This window comes from Bombus pyrosoma, linkage group LG12 (genome assembly GCF_014825855.1).
Source record: "Bombus pyrosoma isolate SC7728 linkage group LG12, ASM1482585v1, whole genome shotgun sequence".
NCBI lineage: Eukaryota > Metazoa > Arthropoda > Insecta > Hymenoptera > Apidae > Bombus > Bombus pyrosoma.
The window spans coordinates 2,409,327-2,434,498 of NC_057781.1; the positions used below are offsets into that span (position 1 = coordinate 2,409,327).

At 33.8% G+C, this 25,172-nt stretch overlaps 1 protein-coding gene across 2 annotated transcripts; it reads right to left on the reverse strand.

Moving 5' to 3' along the window:
* Positions 1–1,912: 1,912 nt before the first annotated feature.
* On the reverse strand, positions 1,913–24,444 carry LOC122573954 (neurotrophin 1). 2 transcript variants are annotated; one of them, XM_043740988.1, is made up of 11 exons: positions 18,429–24,444; positions 15,203–16,346; positions 8,691–8,849; positions 8,017–8,163; positions 6,461–6,563; positions 5,798–5,921; positions 5,151–5,312; positions 4,526–4,690; positions 3,754–4,067; positions 3,373–3,649; positions 1,913–3,054 (listed from the first exon to the last, which is right to left on the reverse strand). In XM_043740988.1, exons 2-11 carry the CDS (start codon positions 15,236–15,238, stop codon positions 2,835–2,837), a joined length of 1,707 nt encoding a protein of 568 aa, XP_043596923.1. In that variant the 5' UTR covers positions 15,239–16,346; positions 18,429–24,444; the 3' UTR covers positions 1,913–2,834. The 2 variants fall into 2 exon arrangements, with proteins under 2 accessions (XP_043596923.1, XP_043596924.1); XM_043740989.1 differs by lacking the exon at positions 15,203–16,346.
* Between the last annotated feature and the right edge of the window lie 728 nt (positions 24,445–25,172).

Below are 25,172 nucleotides of genomic sequence, written 5' to 3' on the forward strand. Positions count from 1 at the left end.
CGCGAAACCAATAGGTTTCCAATCATTTTCGATTGAAAGCTTGCATCGAACTGCACGCGGCACGGTCCGCGTGGCCTAATTTATATTTTCCAGTGGATCGGAAAGGCAGCAGTAGGGTCTGAAGTGTCGTTGTTCACGGGACCGTGCAGTGCCGAACACAGAACGGTTCTGTCACTCTCGATTGAGTCCCTCGGTGGATCGTTTCATTGGAAAGGGAATAAAGAAATCCGTGATCAGCCTAGCTCGCGCACAACGCATTAATTGCATCAACGCTTTTTACTGAACCACTTTCTGCGGATTCGTTAATTTGTTCTAAATTCATGCTCCTTCTACCTCGATCACACGACACGCTTTATTTCACTTTTTCAGAGACTTTCGAAGCTGAGATCGAAATGCAAAGAACGAGAAAAATTATGAAAATTAGTTAGAAATTTCTTTCTGAGAATTCTATTTGTTTGAAACTTCTTGTTTAGAATTGTATAACTATATATATAATGCATGCAATATTGCATAATGCAAATATATATAGTTATACAATATATATTTAAAAAATTAGAGATTTCTTTCTAAGAGTTCTATTTGTTTGAAATTTCTTTACAAATTATTGTATAACTATATATATAATAAATTGCATTCAGATGTTTCGTTTCTTCGTGTTAGAAGATCGTCGTATTCGAGACATATTTCCCGTTACTTCTCAGTTTCAATATAATAACTGCAATCTTAAAACGGTACATGAGAAAATGTAATTATCCATCACGCAATAGTATTCGTTTAATGGGACAGCCTCATTTGCTGCTTGTTTAATTGATACTCTATGTAATAATCTTTTAATTCAGTGATTGATATCTGTAGAACCGTTGAATAAATTGTTCCCAGTGATTATTACGCGAAATCTTGAACTCCATCGAACGTCAACGTTGATGTATTTATTAATCTTTGGAGGCTACAGATCATTCTTCGAGATTCAAATTCCAAGGATTTAATTCTAAAATTTATAGAGTTACGTTAGTAATCGAGGGGCTCATATAGAGAACAACGTTAAATTCTCTAATTTTTTTAGATAAGAATGCATTCTATCGGTCAGACGCTAGATTCACAGCAATACGATGTATATCTTGACATGTGTTTGGCTTTCTCCGTGGAAGACAAAGATTGGCAAGGGTTTTGTAATCTTGCTACGACCATCAAATTTTAATATCTTAACTTTTTAAGATATTCTGTAACGTTACAAAAATACAATTAGATTTTTGTTATGAAAATTATACGAAATATGAAAATTTCAATTTGTTTATTTTAATTCGCTCCTTTAATAATAAAGATTGAAGATGATTCGGTGGAACCTACGAGCCATGGGAAAGGAGTGGATCTCCGATTCTAGCTTCGACAGCGTTTCTAGAATTAGCGGCTCTGGATAATGTTTCGTCCGGAGGTAGCGATGCGGAGAAAACTGTGGCTCGGGCGACACGCTTCGCGGCTCGACGCGGAAAGGCTCAGTCTAATTGCCTCGCCAGAAACTTGGCAAGCGAAACAAACGATTTACACACGAGTGAGCTAAGCAAAACGCTCGGTGCTCTTGACTGTGGATAGTCAGCCGCAGCTTAAGCCGCATTAACGCTATCGTAATGGATAAGTCGACAGGAAGTTTGGATAATAGAATGGTTTCGTATACCCTATGTGTCGTGAAAGATCCATGAAATATAATAGAAATGGAGGATTCATATTTCTGATTATTATATCACATATTTTTAATTTATTTCAACTTGAATATTGTTAAATATTATTGCAAGAGATTACTTAATTTAATCTCAGAATTTTTATTCAAGAGTTCATTAATAAAATATTATCAAATATAACAGAAACTGTGTCTATATTATGTTGTTTACATATTTTATTATATTTGTATAACGTGTTAAAAAATATTTCTACAGTTTGGCGTAAATTTAATGAATTTAAAAATACGATATTCACGTTTCTCTTTAATTTAAAATGCTTATGTATCATACTGTGTTGATGAATATGCCAGTTTAATGGTTCACGATTATGAAGTAGTAACGATTCGATTGACAAGTAGCTATTTAGTAAGACAATTGAAGAGTTGAGAAATGTGGAATAAGAAATGGAACTGTTTAGAAACAGCATGCAATCTTTGTTAGTAGAGAATGTGCAATATTAAGAACAAGAAACTATCATCGAGTCGCTGTTGCATTATTTATTTAATGATTCGCGAAACACATATATCCAACTAGCGATATTTTATAATAGACATTATATTAACGATGATTTATAAATAATACACGTACAGAATAATAAATATATAAAAGTTCGCGCGACGCTGCTTAATTGTAACGTATTTGCAATTGCACCTGCCCAACTGTATGATTGTAATACTCCTATAGGCGTTAAACATTTGCTGCTGTTATACTTATCGTAAGTATTGCGTTAGTACCCTCCCTTCAATTTATTTTTCTATATATGATCATAAAATATAAACCCAAAGGATGAATCACATATTACAATTGTATTCGACATTTTTATTTCTTAAATGTCATATTTTTGTCATGATGAATCATTGTTTCACGTAACGCATCATAAAAACGGTTTATTAATCGAAATTGGAGGACACCAACGAGTACGAGCGAGTACAGAAAATAAACTATGAAACTAACAATAAGTCGAATTGTAGTATCTACTTTCGACGTATATATTTATTATATATATAATACTTTCGTTTTTGCAAGGTTGATTAACGTTAAAACACGATGAACATCCGACAATTTTAATTTCTTACGAAAGAAAGCGATCAGGTACTCCGAAAAGAAGCAAAATTACGCTCAAGATGCAATCAAAGGTTTCCACGAATTGGAATCGTTTTGATCCGATGTCGACGAATCTTCAGACGATTGTAACATCATTGCCTCTGGTCTGAAAAAGTCGATAATCGGGTGGTAATTATAATTGATTCGCCTCTGCGGTTCTTGGTACTCGTCGTCGAAACCACCATTTTGTAGCCTTGACGTTGCGTCCATTTGCAAATCGTATGGTTGACTATACCTGTGCAATTCCAAATTTATTTAATTCAACGTCCAAACATCTATAGGTTTTACATCCTTAAATTTAAATAAAAAGTTCATTTAAATGCAATTCAAGATTTTTCACATTTAATGCAATATTTAAAATTTAAATTTTTATTACTTCTAAGTAATAAAAAATTGCAAAATTCGGATTTTTACATTTTAAATAATTCAAAATTCCAGATTAAAAAATTTAAACTTTAAATGATTCAAATTTAATTCCAAATTTCAGATCTTTTAATTTAAAACGTAAGATTCCTGATTTTATGTCATGATACGTAAGATCATTGATGATTACCTATTTAAAATCGTACTGTTCACAGTCTCGGTTTGTTCCTCAACATGAGACGTGGATTCTCTTCTATATGGTGGCCTATTGGGTCTACTTGGTCTAGAACCTTTCAGTAATGGTCCAGTATATCCTGGTGCTCTAGTATTCGGTGCGTGTTGCTGAGGCAATTTATCGAATGGCCTTGAACTTGTAGACGAAGGTTTCTTTGGTCTTGTTCTTACAGGTAGAATAAACGGTGGTCTACTAGGGGTAGTTTCTACTGTAGGTTTTTTATTGCTTGAACCTGCAAGGTTTTAGAAATTTGTTTTATATTTTCAACTCGTTTTATCTTTCAAATTCTTTCACGATAAATAAAAAGAATGTTATATCTTTGATCAATTTACATACCAAGAGATGAATCGAAAGGGAACTTGTTTAAATAATTTAATTTCGGAGACTCTTCAAAGTCATCTTTTTGATCGCTGGTGGCGAAGTCAGATCCAGGAAATGATTCTTTAATTGTGAGTGATGGGTCCTTTTGATGAGGTGGAAAAATATCAGCGTAACCGTGCACGTGGCAACTACAGCAAGATGGAACTTTGAAAATATCCATGTGAAGACCCAATTTATTATCCCAGGTTAAAAGTCTATGGTAATTGTACACTTGCATGCAAGAAGATCGATAGTTCTCTGATATGAAAGAGCAGCTCGACTGCGGGTTTCTGAAAGCGAAATTTAACGTCAGAGTGTTCAATGGTAAGAAATTTCGAATAATTTTTTCCTGGAAATTTTCTTCTGCAGTATTTCAATTTGTCTTGTTAACGTGGTAAAGTATCATTTTCCTATTTTCAAGGAATATTCAGCTTCAATACCACAAAGAAGATATTTTGCTCACTGACTTGTAACAAAGTATCGAATTTCGATTTCTATCGCGAGAGAAGATCCTCCGCTAAATTTTACTGGGAAAGTGTTAACCGAATCAGTTGCATTCAACTACAAAAATAAATCATTGGAACGAGCGGCCGAGGTAAACGGAATTGCCTTTTAAACCGAGCAGGAAATCTCAACTTTAACCGTGGCTAAAAGACAATCTTGAGCGTAAAGTAGAAGGAACGTTCTGGTAGATTGCTGATTTTATGTAACGCTTGATACGAATTAATTGCGATTGTCTTTTACTTACGAGCATTTCTCCATTCGTAGAGTTTGCGTGTGTTCACCGGTGTTTATTATGTATTTCCAAATACCGGAAGCGGCTCTAGCTAGTTGTGGTCGTGCATATTTGATGACGGATGGGCACGTGAAACCTTCTTCGACATTTTCAAATGATGAACTTGCATCGGATCTTCTAAGATAAATTGATGTAAAATTGACATGAATTAATTTAATAGAATAGAAAGTAATCTTACAGGAAAAATGATTATGATTTATAAAAAAGAAACTTCGACAGATATTATGATTCAATGTAAAATATATAATCCTGTATCACGATACCACGCGTTGCTACAAAGCACCGCTGTTGGCCCCAGTTGCCATTCAACAGGAGCACGATAGAACTAAACCTTTTACTCGGGTCATTTCTTAACCAGAAATTCCTATAATTATAGAATTACGAGTTAACAAAGACAAATTCTAGTTAGATCAGTTTTAGTTATACAGTATAAATTTGATATAATTTATTTTGAATAAAAATTACACAACGAGTAAAAGTTAAGACCCATAAATAAAATAATTGTTATATTCAAATGACGAATTAATTCGTCTTCCCTAATTAAAAAATTAATAATTATTATGTCTATAAGTCTCACCTCCTAATTTCATTACTCTCGTATCGATTCTCATATTTATTTTCCAGGGGCAATGCAATCGGAAGACTTTCGGCAGATTCGTCAAAATCTTGCGACTTGTAATCAGTCAACAATGCAGCGACCATCTCCTTGTTGCTTCTCAAACTCCTCGTAATCACCTCGCTAAGAAAATTTCGTCCTATTAAAACCCACGTAATAATAAACATAATAATAAATTCAATGAGAATTTTTCTTCCTCTAATTTAATTCGTAACAACTTTCTCACAATTCAACGAAATCATGCGAACAAATGGAAGAAAGGAAACGAAAGTTTTGACAATTGCTTCCACGACTTTCTTCCCTATCTGGATACCCATAATTCCTAATTAAAAAATAACTTATGGTTATGGTTATGAGAAAACGGAGGTCGAATAAGCATTGCGCAATGAACAATTCGAACGTGGAATCGTAGAAAAGCGAGCGCACTTTCTTTCGGTTAAACGAGCCTGCGAATTGTCTTTACTATCGTGAAACGACGTTTTAATTAACGATGGTCCCTGTTGTTCATCAGAGAAAGTTCAATTTAAATACGAGACACTGAATTAGTTGCGCAATCGTTGCAACTTGTTGGAGGGAAGAGAAGAAAAATAGTAATACATGAAACTTACTGTGGGTAATCAGCTACTTCGAGACAAACTGTCTTCGTGAAGAAAGTACATTCTTTTTCTGTTGGATCTCGTTTTACTTCTGTGGGTCGTCTGGGTGGTCTTATTAGCGGTGTTCTCGATAAATCTGGAAAGTAATTATTATAGATCGATTTTGTTATATGATTTCTAGGCATTTATGGTAAAATACACAAGATAAGACATTCATTAAAATTAGATTAAGAATGTTTATGTAAATTCTTATTTTTACGAATAGAAAAGAAATGAAACTATACTATGAAATTATATTGTGGATATTTTATATATTTTTGTATATTATGCTTATTTTTACATCTTCAAATTTCCCATAAATACACAAGAAATACAGATTTATATTTTTGTAAGCTGAGAAGAAACAGAACATCGGAGACTTGTTTCTTTCTTAAATATTGTAACAAGTACTATGACTATTTTATATACGTATTTTGTGCATCTCTGAATTTTTAAATTCTCAATAAACGCTAGAACATTGTCTAATTATAATATTTAGTAAGTGAAACAAAGTAAATTTACATAAACATACGCAGTCTATTAAGTAATAAGGAACGTATTAAACAAAAAGTTTCATGCAATATCCTGTCCGAAATTTGTTAAGACGAAATATAGAATAAAAGTATGAAAAATAACCTGCATAGACATTTCTTCGATTTAGAGTAGTTGGTCTTCTTGGAGGAGGTCGATAACCAGGTCGTTTCCGCAGGTTGGGTCTTATAATCCTCAATTCTTGTGGCTGTAATAAAAAGAGAAAAAGGAAACTTATCATAATCAGTGAACTCTGATACAGGCTATTTAAGCTATTTCTTTATCTCGTCAGTAGTAAACGAACATGTATTCTTTAGAAAATTCTATTTATCGGTCGAGAAATCTTAATTACACATAATTAACAATATATGTTCCTCGAGCGTCCGTTAGCTATTTTAGCCTGGTTGCTAATTAGTATTCAGTAAGGAAGGTTTCGCGGCATCCTTTGAGAAATTTACATACATAGCTCTGCCCGAGATTCTCTGGAAATTACGACTGGTAATATAATAAACATACCAATTAGAAACTCGTGAAAGTAATCGCGGGAAAAATATATGTTGTCATAAAAAAGAAAAGCATTTTCTTGGAAATTATCACGTTTCAAGTTTTCATGCTTTAACCTTTTAATTTAGATTTATATATTTTTAAAGATTTATAAAAGACTTTTTTCAAAAATTTATGCATATTGTATAAATGACGATGTTTAAAGAGGGAAGGATAAAGAATATTATTTTAGAAATCCCTGTATTAACAAACCTGTTTTACACAGATCTTTGCGCGTAATGTTGTTGAACGCGCGAACAGAAAGTTGAAGTCCGAAAATACAATAATTGCACGGAATAACGGCCGCATGTGACAAAATTGTACATTTCGATATGATTTACGATAGAAAGGAGTTCCAAGTATGACTTTCTAGGAATTTTTCTTATAACGAGGTAAAGAGCCATCAATCTTTTATTTGAATACAATAATATTGGGCCCAGAACATCGTATTTACTGGGAAATGCAAAGCGATTCAGAAGTTGCTTCTTTAGCGTTCGTCGAACCTTGTACAACCATAAAAGTGATTGAAGTTAAATCGATGCCTGCTATTTGGTATTTACGGGTTATGCAGGATAATTTACTTTCCTATATTAGGTATAGAAACTTGCCAGGATGAATAAATACATAAAAGTGATTGCCAATAGAAGTAAGCTTTGCAATCATCGCGACGCGACGTCATCCTCGATCGGAATAGGGTCAACTTTACAATACAAAAAGGGTATCGAGGATGAGCTAACAATCCTTTATAATTCTATTAAGTGGTACTATTCTTTTTTGAGTCACTCGCGTTAGTTTCTTCTTAGATGGTTATTTTTCAATATCCCTTATTATTTTCCCAATTTCGTTCTTTTTTCAACAAACGAAGGGATACTTAATGTTTGAAGAAATAAATTTAACATATACTTAAAACGAAAAATCATGCATATTAAAAATGAAACAAATCTTGAATATTTTCTATAAATCTGAGAAATTTTGTAACGATAGAGAGAAACGTCTGAATACAAAATGATCTAACAGACGTAATGGTATTAAACGAATAATTTATATAAAATATATTTATACCATCAAAATATTAAATAATTGATGACAAAACAGCATAATACACTTTTCATCTTTACCTCAGGTAATTCTTCCAACCCTCCCTCATCACCAGTGGGATCATCGGATATGACCTTCGCGATGTCCGCGCTTTTCGGTAGCATGAGTTCCCTGCTGGCATTTTGTCGACTTCCATTACTCAATAGCGCACGAACTTTTTCCAATTGCTGTTGAGAATTGTAATAAATGAGAGAATAATCGTCATTTACCTTTACAAAAAAATATGCAACTTTCACAAATCAAATTGATCAACTACCCAAATACAGGACTACTTTCCATTTTGAAATTTTTCCAGGTTGATCAATGTGGCTTCTGAATAGCTCATGCTTGACACATTCTAATATTGCTTTCCAGTTTCTCTAAAAATTTTGTAAATCAGCAAACTAAGAAAAGGAAGAATGCCTTGAAAAGCAACTATAATACATTTATAACTTTACATGACAGAAGCAATTTACAGAATGTAATGTATATCTCAATAAATTCCAAAGAAGACTATAATTGTCAAGGTATAGTTTTTCCGAATCACATACAGATGTGCACGTACTGCAAGGTGTGTTTCATGCAGGTCTGTTTTCGTGTTCTCATCAACGCTAATACGTTAACGATACGTTTAGCTCGTTAAATTAACAGCAGTTAACCCGACTAACACGGCGTGTAAGCGTTATTTAAGTAAATAGAAACTTCTTTCACTCACACTCTCCCGTAGTTTATCCGTCCTGTTCTTGAATGCGACGTCGTTGATCTTGATGGACGTGACCGTCGTCTCGTTGTTTTCTTTACGATCGTTGAGATCCACGTCGTCTTTCAAATCCTTCTCAACGCTGACGTTGATCGAGGACAGTAGCACGACTGCCTAGAGAGTGAAACGAACCCCGTGTATTCGCGTAAACTTATTATTACCGCCGAAAATTCTGGGTCAGCGAGATCTCAACTCAGACACGCTTATTCTTCATTTATTCTCGACGAATCTTCTTCAACTATTAATCATATTTTCACTTTGCAAGATAAAACGTATTTTCTATAAGTCGTCCTCGAATTCGCTTTCGTTCGTGCGATATTTAAATGATTAGATGCAGACAGTTTCCAAAAAGAGAAGAAATAACGTTCTAAAAATTTTTGTAAGTTTTAAAAGAAGAAGTTTGAGAAAAGAAAGTGCTTTGAAAGAAAGTTTAAACGTACGAGGAGCTAAATTTAGATTGAAAATATTTTAAAGAAAGATTTAAACCTACTAATTCCTGCTATATTTCTTTTTTAATTCATGGTATTCTAAAATTACATTTCAAAATGTCACACAGATGTCTGTACAATAAATGTACAGTTTTAATTAGTTTGATTATTGCCATTCACTGACCAATTTACTCCATAGTTAGTCACACACATGAATATTAATCGAGATACTGAACCACAGTTAGTAGAAATGCCCATATTAATAGTCCTAACGAGAATATCGGATACTCATCTAACAAGTAGGCAAATAAGTCTTGTTAATAATAATTCCTTGATTCGATGTAAAATTCGATATCTTGAGCTGGCTATCGAATTATCAATGACTATTTTCATCTTCGAATATCTAATTAATTCTCCCTTCTTCGTTCCCACACAAAATATTAAACTTAATTTAATAAATTTTATATGTTTTATATAAGAACGATAATCTTCCTTTATCCAAATAATTATGATTTGGCAGATTTTTTTAAATGGGCAAAACAGAAAATCATCGTCCAGAAACACGTACATTGACTTCCATTCTATTTAAGTAGATTTAATTCAGCGACTTCTACATTGTCCATAAATTCTTCCCTTTATTTTAATAAATTATTTCAAGGAATTGTGCACTTTCTATAGAAGCTTCGTTTTACATTATCTAAATAATTATGATTCAATAAATTCTTTTAAACAAAGAAAGCAGACGTTCCTCCTTTGAAACCACGTATACATATTTCTATTTTTTTTACTATAAATAAATTTAATTCAGCAAATTTCATATTCTCTATAGAATATTCCTCTTCTATAGATCTAATAAATTCTATATCATTTAAATTTGTATTTTCCATGGAAACTTCCTCTTCCTTTAATTAAACAATTATAATTCAATAAATTCTTAGACTATGAAAGTAGACATTGCTTCCTTTCAGGAACACGTATACCGTCTTCTGTATTTTTCTTTTTTTTTTTGTTTCTCGCTCAGACAGCACAGTTTATCGCTTAGACGATCTTTTATTCGAAACAAATCCTTTCCCTTTCATAATCGTAACAACGATAGGATTTCCCGGCGGACACAATAGCACAATTCTTCTATTATGATTGCGGGAATTGATCGCTAGGGAAACGTTGTGCGGGCGAGCTTCTCGTTTCTGTGGGTGTAGCTATCACGGAAGAAATCTCCTTTGGTGCGTGGTGGAAGCGCGAGCTATAGAGAAACGTTAATTTCGTTTATTTTGCAGCGGAAGTGGCGTTGTAAAGTGACGGCGCGTAACGCGTCGTGAAATCGTCGTGAAAACACGACCGAGCGGATTTAACGACACGGACCACGTGTCGGTCCGGTGAAATTACGTGATTTTTTCTCCGGACGACGCCAGTCTAGGAAATGATAAAAAATGCACATAGATACGACACGATCGCAATTCGCGGGTGAAAGTCACGTTGTTCCGCATCCATGATTAGTTTCGAGCAAACGCAACTGCCGGTGTGTGCAGCCGCATGCACGGATTTTTCTGCGATTAGGAGATTGAACGAAAGTTTCTATTGAATAGCGTTCACGCGCCATAGTTGGATCGAGTAAAATGTAAATCATGCGATCGATGACGAGCGTAATGGTCAGAATAATGAATTCATTTATTACGTTTACCTGGTTTCTCTGTTTCAATTTAAATGAATGGTTGTGTAACTTTCACCCCGATGCAGAATCTTGAATAGAAGGATACTTTTTAAAATATGAATTCTTTAATGATATCGAAGCGCCATGATCTTGTTCTATATTTCAGTGTTTCTATCTTATGGTTATCCTAAATTTGAGACAAAATCGATAAGATCTAGCCTAAGATGGATCTACGATTGTTTGAGTGGAGTCCGTATATTTCTGAGAATTTAATAATCTCTCGCTCTTACTTTGAGTCGCCTGACTAACAGGATATATCTCTTAAGTGTAACACGTCAATTTTAATGAAATTTACATGAGATAATTCCTGGAAAGGTATTTGACACATTATTTTTTTCTAAGGGGTAAAAACAGTTTCTAAATACAAACAAAAATGGTTTAGGCAAGAGTCGTGAATTTTATATATATATATATGCATTTTCATCCTTGTTCATACAAATTATTTATTAAACTTATTCCAGTTTATCCTATATTACTTAACCACTAACTTTAAGCTGATTGTTATAAATTTTGCTAATTTTTGCTTGTTACGTCGCGCGGGACATCTGCACGCCAGCCCTCGCTACCTGGCAGCCAACAGCCAACCTACAGTCTTCCCGATTCTCAATAGACCCACGGACCCACCATAAGACGTCAACTTTCAGCTTCATTGTCTTCACACATGTTTGCCAGTCTAATTGCATGCCTAGAGAATTCTGTAATTCTAGAAGTATTTTCAGTTTANTTATATAACGTTGTTGTAATAAACACTATTCTATATCTGTTAATTCAGTGTAATTTCAGTTAAACCACCCCTATTATCGTAACAGAAATCAGGGGATCGATCATTTCGTGGCGTCGATTATTTAATCGTAACGGGAATTTACGACTCCCGTTGACGTGTGTTCTTACGATCGCGTCTCCCCGCGAGTGGTCGAAACATTGCTAATTACAATGTGACTTCAGGAAGTAATTATTAACGACAGCTGTATAGTTGATTTCTTTCTTATCAAATTAAGTTAGATGCTATCGTATCATGGGTGGTCTCGTAGCTACAGAAAGCTGTAACTGGCTACTTTGTGTTCTGTCTGACGTCGAGTTTAGCACAGCCAAAGGCGACATTCTGTCACACGTCTTAACGATATCCTTGAACTGTGTATCTCAGTTTCCACTAACGCCATCCTTATCAGTTACAACACTGTTATCGGATTGTTATCGTTTCAGTAAATTATTATTCCCATTGTTCCATCCCTATGGGACGTTTCTCGAGTTCCTATAGTTCTAACACGGATCACAATGTGTTCGAGATTTCCTGACATAGAAAGATAAGAGAAATGCGAATACGAAGTGTTTGTGTTAATGTTGCCATTGCAGGAAATGGTCGATGTAACAACACGTGTGGAGACTCGACGGTATTATGCTACGTGAAATAACCATAAACGTGGAAATTCCAACATATCCTCTGCTGTTTGCAATGAGCGCTGACCTAGTAACCATGATGCTCAGCAGAAGGAAGACTACGATTTCACTGAGTGATCCTTTTTTCTTTTCATATCGCGAGTGTTCATCAATTCTTAGCCAATAACGTACGATTTTTCAGGATATTTTGTAACATTGTTGTACGATTATTTGTTTGAAACACGTGTAACGTTTCCTGGTGTTTTGTTACTCGATTTCTGGCGATCTTTCTTTTTACTTCTTCGTAATCTTCCGAATGGAGGACTAAATATCGTGTGTGTCTGTATATTATATATACGTAATTGTATATAAATAGAATCTGTACATGGTTTCGTCTTTTTGTTTTACAGAATATCATTTCTGTAATGTTATATCGTATTAGGTTGAGTAATTAATTTATTTACATTTTCTCAAAACATCGAGTGTCGACGTTGATGTACGTCGAGTGTAATTACTTTGATATAAAATCTATCCTTTTTTAAAAATGTAAATTTTCATAAAAATCCACAATCGGCGCTTGTGAATTCCGTTTGCCTGTAATTAGCTGAGAAATCAACAACTTTCGAATACCATATTATATTATAATGAGTCACAAATTTTGAAGGAGCCTCATTTAAATGCTTGAAACGTTAATACCTCACGTGTGAATGGAAAAAAATACAACAATACGACTGGCTTTCTACCAATACATGTAGCAGCTTCTTTTTATAACATTTCCTTCGTACATGATGTTATTCTTTTTCGTTACGAATATTGGCGTGGTTAAATTCTTCGAGTTACAAAACTTTCATAAAATATTTCATAAGGTAAAACATTTCACCTTAGATTATTATCGAGAACTTTCACCGTGCTTATCGTCCTAAGAAGATATACACTTGTTGCAAATTATAAGCCGGTACGATTTATTCCGACGTATCAAATCAAAAGATCTGTTCAGTGAAATTTAATACGTAATTATAATTATAGTTCAAAGGAATTACTTGTAATTTTAAAGATAGAGGATCTTTCATAAATCAGGTAATACCGTAATCACGTTGTTGGTTTGTTCAAATAACGATATATTTAAGAAAATCTTTAATTTCAAGATACCTGCAAAAATTAACTTCGATAGTGAATTATTGAATTGCAACATAAATTGCTCTATTTCTATCTTTATTTGTGTATATATATTACAATCTAACATTTTCAAGAATAGTGTCAGTATTTTACTTAATAGAATAATAAAATATTAATAATGAAGTTATACTATTTAATAAAAAAAAGGTCGCAATTAGAAAACAGCCTTTCTGTAATAATAAGCAATATATATAACAAATGTTTTATTACAGATCCTTAAAAGCCAGAGACCATTAGCTGGATCATAAATGAGCAAAAATTTGTCATTATAAAATGCTCAGGTAATTAGTAACTTTCTTTCTGAGATTGAGTTCTTGAAAAAATTTACTCCTCTTGACTGTCTCAGTCCCTTAATGAACAATGATGTACATAATTTGTAAAATACATTCTTATATACATATTTTAAATATACTAATATCTATACCATTTACAACATTACACAATTTATCTTTGCTTTGAAGATCAATAGATCATACATTAATCTGTTAAATCAAACTTTCAAATAACCGTCTCATTCGAGAATTTTACAAAGATCAGTTAAAGGTAACTGACGTGAGTTACAATATACGTAAATTATATCGCATGATAGGTGATTTCGTCAATCAGAAACGAACAGGAACTGATGACGAGGCACGTACAGTGAACTATCTATCGAACAATCTAATTCTCAGGGTCCAACAAGGGGGAAACCGAAGGAATAAGCAAACTGATCGATGAAATATGATAAAAGGAACGAACAATTGCCTCTATTGATAAAAAAAGAAAAAAAATAAAACACGCGAGTAGTTGCACGTTCGGCCAACGATCTCATATTTGTAATAGTCGATAAATCTTTCACTCGCCAGCACGTGAGAGGGAACTCGTAGCAATTAAGGGAATCTATTTACTTTTCCTGATTCCGTCTGGTTACCAGATCAAGGCCATGCAAAGATTGTTCCACTTTACGCGAAGAGAACCACAGGCGCAGAGTGTTAGTCATCCTTCCTTCACGAAAATACGGAAACTTCTTTCGAGTCCCTGTCGACGAACTTAGAAATGTTTGGTTGAACATGTTACATATCAGTGATGTGACGTTTCATGTTTCGTGTTTCATCGTTAGGAACTAATTAACGGGATACCTTACGGTTTATATACGTATATAAACGTGATATATATATGTATTAATCAAGAACAATTACTTCGAAGATTGTTTTCTGGTAATTATTAATTACCTCTGTAAATATTAATTGTCGATTGATACGAAGATGTTACAATATAGCTTCGTACGTGTCATTTTTATCTTTATTGAAAAATTTAACGTGTGAACTATATTGTATATGTACGGATTTTAATACCTTTCTCGAAAATTGAAAAAAGAAAAGAAAAAATCAAAAGCAATCAAGTCACATAAAAAATAAACTGATGAAATAACTACTTGAAAAATTTTTATAATAATAAATTTGGACAAACTGGATATGTAGGGTTTAATTTCCGAGTAACTTAATTACAAGTCAATAACAAGTGGCAACACTTGGTTGCACATGAATGCTTCGGACTAATTTGAACTTTCTTAGACCATTTTTGTAATGTTCATAACTAAAATATTAGGATCATTTATGAAATCGTGTCCATGAAAATTACTCGCGATTAAAAAGCCATGGTACATTAGTTAATTCTTGACAAATTGGCGAAAGTAGAATTGTCTGGCATGCTCTCATACATTCAAGACAAGACACGTGTTTAGAATCATTAAAACTACCAAAATTAATAATATAACAAAAATTTCAATTTCTTACCACCGTGATAAAAAATAGTCCACGCGTCATCATCATTCCTTCATATGATCTCTCATCAAGGTCTTCTCACCTCTTCCCAACGCACAGTACAACACTCACTATCACCACCAATTCTTTTAATCCTGTTCTTCAGTACTAAATACGCTTAAATAAACTATCTTTACTTTAATACGTCTAATATCTAATAGTAATCAATTAAAAAAATAGAACAAATCACTGAACATCAATATCAGCCTCCCTTATCGATTTTCAATCATTCACCCGGCAGTTCTTTAGCAAAAACAACGTGCTCCGGTTCAACGACAATTCCTCAAGCCTAATAAAGTCTCTGAAGCAATTAATCGACGTTACTTGAAGTTCAATCGCGCTTCTCATCGACGTCCACGGAACAACGACGTCTGGAGGCTGCGTGTTCCACCAGGGGACGAAAAATTGTGCGCTCGTGGAAGCGCACCGACCTCTGGTTACAGCCGCCGCGGAACGGGCACGGTCCTCGTCTTCATCAGGTGGAAGGAGAGATGCCAAAGGAGAAGAAGAATCGTGGCCCGATGCCTGGCGGGACTCACGTGGGGATAATGTAGGAACGAGCGTGCTTCGTCCTGCGTGTTCCCCCTTCGTCGAGCCATGACCGAGAAAACCGGACGGCCGGATAAGCGTGTCGTATTCGAGAGGAGGAAGAAGTCGGCCAGTCGACCTCCTCCTTTGCTCTTCTTCGGCTCAGCCTACAGCTTTACTCATGGGGAGTACCGACAGAGTGGTGGTCGTCCGCGTCACCCTTGATACGACAGCACGTGACGTTTTCACCGCGATTGTTGCTTTTCATCCTCTTGCTTCCTTACTTTCTTTCGTTGTGTCTTTCCTTCTCTCTTTTCTTTTTTTGTTTTTTTTTTGTTTTTTATAAATTTGTTTTATCGTGACTGTGAGTAATTTGAAATTTGTATCTTGATTGTGTTGGTGAAATTAGAGATCTTGCCTATTTCGGAAACTTGTGCCGTAATGTAATTTGGAACTTCTATTTTAATTATGTTGGTGCAATTAGGTATTTTGTCCCGCTCACTTCTATACTTTCTTTTCTTTCTTTCCTTTTCCTTTCCTTTTTCCCTCCTTCCTCTCTTGCTTTTTGTTAGTAGCCGTTGTTCGAAGCCTTTTCAAAATTGGGAAATTTCAATAGAACAACGTTATTAGATGAAATATTAAAAGATTTGTGAAGAAACGAGGATACAGTCGTAGAATTAATACAATTCAGTATATGATTCAAGCTTCCTTGCTCCAGTGAAACTTTTACAAACTAAACAACTTGCAAATGAAATATTTCTGAACAGATGCTTCCGATGAAAAATGACGTAGGAAAATATATTCTCACTAATTTTCGTTACTTTTTCTAGACGATAAAGTGAAATATTTTGAAGCATCTATGATTAAATTCTCATGATCGAATGAAAAATGACGTCTGATTCGTCTTTGGAAGTGACGCGTGACGTTTTCTCCGTGATTGCTGTCATTAGCGCGCATGTAACTTTCGATGTAAATCTGAGTTCCATCTCTACCGCGATCTTAACTTTGTCTGTCTTCATGCACGACTAAATTCGTATGATAAAAGGCGCAATACAAGTGGTTTTATAGAAAGGACATAAATCTTCATTTACTTCTCCTGAATATTTTTCTGACTCTCGTTATACATTAAGAAAGAAAAATGCTTTCATTAAAACGAAATATCATCGTCTACAACTATGATTCAGGCAACAGATGGTTGATGACGTTTTCTCTTCGAATCCTTCGATAAGGTCCGAGTTGAGAAAAGAGGGTAAGATCTGCATTTTGAAATACTAGGATAGAAGATTGACCTATGTATCGTTCGATGTCACGTTGGGAAAGCTAAACTATTTTAGAAAGTTAAGAGTAATGCCTTAATCAATGTCGATACATTAATTTCGTAAATACAGGGCGAATCAACATTCATATGTGTACGAGTATCAATGAATAGAAAATGAGACTATGTTACTTTCTAATCTTTCATTTATTAACATTAATAAAAAATATATCGTGTGTATAGATACATTGAAATTCACACAAATTAATTTATAATCTTGTTTGAATTGTCAGAGCGTTAGGAGAACGTCAAAGAATGTAGAAAATAAGGTATAATAAAATGCTTACTTCTATAAATACCTTATTATAAAACGTATCTGCATAAAACGTATACTCAAATAAAAGATTCTAAACATTACAATCATTTCTACACACGTCAAATAATTTTATTAGCAAAAAATTAATTTTCATTAAATCATGGCCAAACAACCGATCATTAAAATAAATCACAGCAATTAAAAATTAGTACGTCTACATTTCTGTTCTTTATTTTCGCGTATATAAATTTCCTGGTTCAAGATATTAAATTCTGCAGTATTTCAGGTTCGTTTTTCTCGTGTTTCTAATGGCGTTGTTGCGACGAATCGAAGGGTGAAAGCGACCAATCGTTTCCGAATCAAACGGCGCGAGTCTTCGAGTTAAACCCACGATCAGCGTTCGTCACTCTCACATAAGGCACTCAAGGAAGTTTATGAGATATTCACGACCCTCGCTGTAGTCTATAATTGGCGACATTCTGTATAGAAACGAGCAGTCGTCTCGACGTTTAACGCAACGTTCGGTAGAACGAAATTGCAGATAGAACGTGATTAACTTGCAATGAAGCAACTGGTTTTAGATATCTTGAGAAGCAAGAGAAGGTATTGAGCCCTCTGGATACTCTTATCGCTGTTTATAGGATTCTTAGTACCTATTACGTTTCTATTGCAGTGTTTATTAGTAAGCAGAGAGCTTCACTATAGGTGTAAACTATTCTTACTCTTATTAAATAGACCTAAGATAGACCTATATTCTTGAATAAACAATAAAATAATAATATTATATGCTTAAGATAATTGTATACTGTTTATGCTGTATACTGATATTGTACTATATATATAGTCGCAATGAATATTTAATAATTTCTACATATATTTCCAGATTGGTTCCAAATTTTACCAACATAATCATGATCATTCGTGTCTGATTACAGCGTCGATGAAACCTGAAAATATTTTACAGAACACGTACAATATATACCTAAAAATTTTCTGGCTGTTCAAATATTTTCGTTAGCTAAACTTCGTTCGTCAACCATACTCTAACACTTCATATCAACCCTACTTTGACAAATCTTTCTCAAAACATTCTCAAATACCTTTCAAGCAATCCAGAACACGAAGACAATCGATAAACCAACAAATTTCGATCGTTTTGTAAACCCACGATCCTCTTTAAGCTTCCACTCGATAAATATCCAACTGTGAAACTGTCAGGGGCACGCGTAAACTGTCACGATGTACTTGGCTTGGTAGATACTTGGCGCCGTTTCCATTGTCCTTCGTGGCGAATCTGCATTCCGAAACGGCGCGTGCAACCCGCATAAAGATCGTTGGAACGCGGCCGTGAGGTGTTTCCTCTGTTAAACTTAACGATAGCCTGTGTATCGTGGCGCGGCGGATATTTAAAGCAGTCGTGGAAATCGAAATAAACGGACGACGAATCGATCGCGAAACGATCCGCGGCCACTTAACTCGATAAAGAGAATGGTTATTGCCAGCGTGTGAACAATTCGCGTACATGTATTCAAGTGCACGTTGAGCTAGAGAGTAGGTCTTGTTGTGTCGGAACGCGTACGACCGTACGAGTTCAAGTTAAAGTGGTAAAAGGAATATTGTAACCCTTCGTTCTTGATTTACGCATCGATGCGCTCGAAACCCCGCGACTAGAAACCCGGCGATGTTAATGACGCTTTCGATCGGATTCCATGGGAGATTTAGTGTTCGTCCAGCGTCTCGTAAAATTTATCAAGAAGTATGAAACGGTTTTCCGTGGATCGGTGAAATTAAACGGGTTTCGTTTGGACGAAGTTGACTTAAATATTGTCCAAATAAAATATTTGGAGAATTATTATATAAATGATATATCGTTCTATGTGGATAGATATATTGTAGACGAGAGTAAAATAATTTGGGAATGCTGTTTATGACTTAGGTGTACGCAAAGTATGATATTTAAAATAGAAATTAATATTGAAATATAAGTAATTTATTTTATTTGCAAATATTAAAGACTATCATAAGTGAGTGACCTGTGCAACACGTGCTTTTTAAATGTAAGATTAAATGTTTCATTATTATTCGATTCTTGACGAAGAGCAGAAGAGTCATTGTTTTCAATTATTGCAAATACGGTATTGTAATACAATATTAAAAAAGATTAATATAGAATGACTTTTCACCTAATTCTTTGAGGCTTAATTCAAGGGTTAATTAAAGAAAATGATATAAATAAACTTATTTTTCCTATGTTATTTCTAATATAGAAGTATTATTCTAGTTAAAATGATTCTTTATTTCAACCCTTTACTTTGTATCCTCATTTGAAATGAAACTTGCCCAAACTTGGAATAAAATGCTCAGAAGCTACGGAGAAATTGTAAAGAGTAAGTTGGAATTTTATTACCTGTGATACTAAAAAGGTGATACTACGAGACCTTTTTTGCATGCATCCTTACTGCTTACAATTATACAGGCGTATCTTTTTGTTATCGTTACAGATTAGTGCAAGTTACTTTCACTGAACGTTTGAAAGACTATTTGAGCACCACATAGCAATACAATTTACACGGCTGAAATTACCCGTTTCTCTTGTTCGCTCCTTTCGTGAGAACCAATTATATTCCTTCTCAGTCGTTTTATACTTCCGGTATCCATATAACGTTACCGTTATAGTGATCGTTATTGTATGTACAGGCTATTTATTCTTTTCATTATATTCTCACTCTTTTTTGGCTTTTAATATCAAGTTAAAACTCGTAACTTGTTGCCTACGCTTAAATGTCGTAATATGCTATATTCGATTTAACTCATATTTTTACATTTTAATAAAAATATAGTATACTCTGTATGTCATCTTATTATTTGTATACCATACTTGACTATGCACTAGCAATTAAAGAATTTTTAAGATCAAGTATTTATTCCTTCGTTGTATTAAATGTCCTCATCGTCTGTATGTGATATCAAGGAGCATCAAATTATCTAGAGCGTATTTGCATTTTACTGCAATAGTTCTACTGTAATATATATTATTACATATTACATACTATTATATATTAATAGGCAATAATTCTATAATAATTCTTATATGAAAATTTGAAATTTTACGAATCATAAATTACAAGTTAACAATTCCGACAAATTCTCTTGAACAATGCCAACAGGTTTGTTGGTAGAACGAACGAAGTTGTACGTATAAAATTGTAAATTTATAAGAAAAAAGTCTATAACTTATAATTTGCAATTTGTCGATTCACTGTCATGACTTTAATTGCGATTAATTGTACAAAAAGGTCAAGAAGAAAAATTGACCTTCGAAACAAGAATCATCAAGTCAAGACCTCAAGGCTGCCGATCTCTCTTATTTCAAAGGATCAAACGATGTAATTCGTTCTGCTCACAAAATTGGAAGACAGATCTGTTTGAAAAAGGCTGAAAAACGTCTCGCCTTTGGAACCAATCGAAACTCATTACTGCGCGAAGGTGCCTTTTGTTTCTACGAGGTTCTCCTCATCATCAATTCGTTGCTGATCTTTATTCTCGCGAAGGATGGCAAGTGCAAAAACATTTCGTCAGAAACTTATTTAACCGATATCAAAAACCATCGAACAGCGGCGGATAACATACTAATGATATTTTCGATTCAATACACACGTCCTGACGTTATTTCGGCACGTTTTCAGTAAAGTGAAACGCGCTCATTTCGAAGAATATTTGGGTCAGCGGCTCGTTAACATTACTATAAAAAATATGGTGTTGATCAACGCAAGACAGAATTTTCAACTGGCCACGAATGAAAGTGGAACGTGTCGCCGCGATCTTACTTTTAATCGCGCGTTCGTCCCAGGGAATGGAAAGAATCTTCTAACTATCCAGTAATTATTTGTTCGTTTTACGACCATAAGTTATCGCGATAAAATTAATAACTATGCAGCAGGAATCTTATTGCTGGACAAAATATTTGACGTACTTTCAAATGATTTATGTATATTATCGTATAAATGCAGACGAGAAAGTTAGTTCTAGCTGTCAGTTCTAGCTGTAAGCTAGAAATTTATCAAAATGAATTTTATAAAACATTAATTATTTGAATGATTTGATGTACTAATAATGACAATATTAATATAACTTTTGCTTTCAGATCATTTCAAAATATAGTATTCGTGAGATTGCCAATATAATCGAATATGATTTGAGATACTCTCATCTTCATTATATTCTCATGTTGTTACCTCGATACCGTTGCTGGGTCTCTAGGCGAAAGTCTTTCTATAGATAGCAACCGCGACCTAGTCACGTGGAGGATGTTTCCTGCGTAAATCTCCTCAAGTGATTCTCATGAGACTATAAGGCATCGCACTTAACTCGTTAAGTCACACCAATAAACAAGCATAAATTATCTTCCAACATTTAAAGAATTTAGTTATGATTTAAAGAAAGATTTGAAGCTTACTCAAGATCACACGAAGATTATGCCAATGTTATTTAACAGTAACTCCAAGGTTGCTCGAGATATTTAAGGCCATCTGAAGAGGTCATTTCCAAATCATTTGGTCGTTACAAGGTCACTTCAAGGTCATTCTGTCGCTTAAATGATATTTAAGGGATCTATTTTGAGGATCTACAATAGTGAGTAAATATACAGTGTAACCCAGTTCTTTCAGTCAAACGTTATCAGTAGATTCCATAGGTCAAGATAAGAAAAGAATGCCGTACAAACGTATGTCACTGGAAGCATTGTTAAAGAGTTATATCAACGAGTAATAAACGAGAACTTCAAAGAGTATTAATAATTAATAAATAATTAATAACAAAGATTTTGAAATGGCGTTATAGTTGAAGTTGTAGAAATATTACGATTAGATTTACGCGATAACCCGAAGATATCGGGTTGAGTCGGGTCAAGAATTTTTCCCGGGATCGAGTCGATTTCCCGAAGGTATCTCGTATTCCCGGGAATTTCGAAACTCTTAAGAAAGTCGGAACTCCCGAGAATTTCGGGATTCTCGAGAAAGTGGGAATTGTCAAGACTTTTGGAATTCTTGAGAATGTTCAAATTATATAAACTAGAATACTGAGCAAAAATAAGAACGAAATACATGATAGATATAATATTTCATTATGAAATATTATAATTTCCTATATAATTTTATAACTCTCAAATAGGGCAATCTTGAATTACGAGATACTTTCAGGACCCGAAACGACTCGTATTATACCAGTATCGGATTTTTTATATTTTTGGCTTTTCGAACACCTCTAATTATGTTACATTCTGACTGTTGCTACTTAAGTATTTCTAGTCTATTCATACTTTGTACTAATGTACTCCACTGTCACTCATTTCGTATAACGTTTCTTTTTTGTTATAGCACTTTTTTGTTTAACAATGCTTCCAATGACGTGTGTTTTATAACATCTTTTTCTTATCTTTATCTACAGAATGTATTGAGTATCTACTGTATGTATTAGGTTGTCCGGAAAGTGTCTTTCTTTTCCAGACACGTCTTTTACAACAATGCATCTTTATACAAACATGAAACCCAATCTGTCGAACATTATGATCTTTAGTTTGGTAGAACAAAATGGATCATACGTAATTCGATAAAATAATATAAAACGGAAAATGTTGTGCATTCCATTATTTCCTTCTAAAACGAAAGAAACTTTTCGGACGACCTAATATATATATGTACATGATGTACTATATAATATTATTTGCTCAATATTTTTCACATTCTACAACGTATAAAATCTACAACATTAAACATACATACATGTCCATAATAGTTTCTACATAATAACTTTTACATTTTGTAATGTATATGAACGAAAGCGAAATACAATGAACGAACTAAATTGACGAGTATTTTTCCATCGACGTAAGATCTCATTCGATCTCATCCGATCATCGAACTACCCATCACTATAAACAGGTTTCGACGTTTTACGGCTATTTCAAGATTTCCGGAATGCGATCCAATTTACGATAACGATCCTTACCCCGATACATGTTGCAACATACGACAGCTCTGAAAACTACTGCACGAGATGTTCATACATATATGCCATCCACGCAATTCCTACTGACAATTCTCGGAGATGATTGTAGACGTTCAACGATTCTTCGTGCGTTCCACATGTTTCCTTCAGTACCATTCTGACTCGAATGACTCCTACCATATTCTCTTTCAGTTCCTTCTAATATATTTGTTCGATGTGTTTATACTAAAATTGATTAAATTAGTTGAAAAATACGAACCTTAAATGTTTCAATATTTGTATTATATATATAACGTGTCCTTCTATTTGTACTTTTAACTTATTATTTGTATTATTTTGTATTTTGCAATTTGATGTTAAATATTTTCATCGCTTTCTATCCACGATATACGAAAGTATGTAACATAATTCGATACGAAATTCTTCACTATGAAGTTCTTTAGTATACGAATTCTTCACAAGAATAAGTATCAATAGGAATTTTGATGCACCAGGATATTACACGCCCATCAAGTCACCGCAAATCGAAACGTCACGAGACGATAGGGTATAAACTCGTGGAGCGTGAGCTTAATTTCATGCCGGACAAAAACTAAAATGGTTCGCCATCTTACCTGATAGTCGGCGATAAATTATAAAATCCTTAGTTCAATTATTGCACTATAACTCGGATAATTCACTCAGCCGTAAAACATTGCGTGATGCGAGAATTCAATTAACGCACCAACTGTTCGCGCCTTTTGCGGAATCTTTCCACCGAAGGATACTACCGTTACAAGGATTGCGTGATAAAGTCTTAAACTTATGCAAACAATTTCTGAAAATTTTATGAGAGAAGCCCGGGCGGGGATAACGGAATCCAATTTTATCGATTAAGCAAATGTTTCCTGCTTTCATTGACCACTCGGAAGTTTGGATTTAATTGCAAATTGAATATGGTTTCACAGTTATTATTGATCATTAGTCCCTAAATATTTGTTTATTGTATTAATAAGTAATAAATTAAATAATAATTAAGCTAAATAATATAATAATAAAAATATATAAATAAATAATAATATAATAATAAATTAAATAATAATTGTTTATTAATTTTTGAGTAAATGTATGTTCAAGATTACTCGACGTGTCTTCTGGATCATTTTGCCTTTAAATAATTATTTTATTACGGCCCTTAAATTTGGCAATTCATATCCAAAACTTAATTGATACATCACCTGATGAACTTATTTCGATGAAAAATATTACCTGCGTTTTTTTTTAAGGTTTTAGGAAAAGCTTCAGAAGAAGATTTTGGGATTACATACCTTTTAGAAAGTTGGTCACCACAAACAGGTATAATTACGATTTAAAATCTTAGGATAATAGAGACAGGTGAAAGTTTTGTGACCATCAACATCATACTGTAATGAAGATGAATCTTCTCTTGTTACACAGAAATAAATTATCAGGGAGTAGATTTATTTGAACAGGAAATATCAAGTCTAGAAATGCAATACGTATAAGATTAAATTTACTCTAACTACCTATATTATTCCTAAACTTAGCTACTAATACAATATACTGATAATAATTTTTACACATAATTTCCCATTTACACACTTTACTGTTAATAAAGAAATGGAAGTTTCTGAAATTCGATTTCTAATGCACTACTTCAAAATACATGTTAATCGATTTCATCACAGGAAACAGATTGCTATAATAATTTGTTAAATCATTATTTAATAGATATATTATTTAACTGCATATACACGATTAAATTATTTTCAAATTTTTCAAATGTTATTCCCTCTCTGTTTAACCGTTTCCAATAAAAATTTAAGATGATCGTGTCG

Excerpts from the sequence above, each read along its gene's own strand:
- LOC122573954 (XM_043740988.1), bottom strand. The coding sequence starts at position 15,238 with ATGATGATGACGCGTGGACTATTTTTTATCACGGTG. Across the intron at positions 6,564-8,016 it reads GGTTGGAAGAATTACCTGAG|CCACAAGAATTGAGGATTAT; the intron begins GTAAAGATGAAA and ends TTTTTATTACAG. Across the intron at positions 4,068-4,525 it reads CTACGAATGGAGAAATGCTC|AAACCCGCAGTCGAGCTGCT; the intron begins GTAAGTAAAAGA and ends TTTCGCTTTCAG.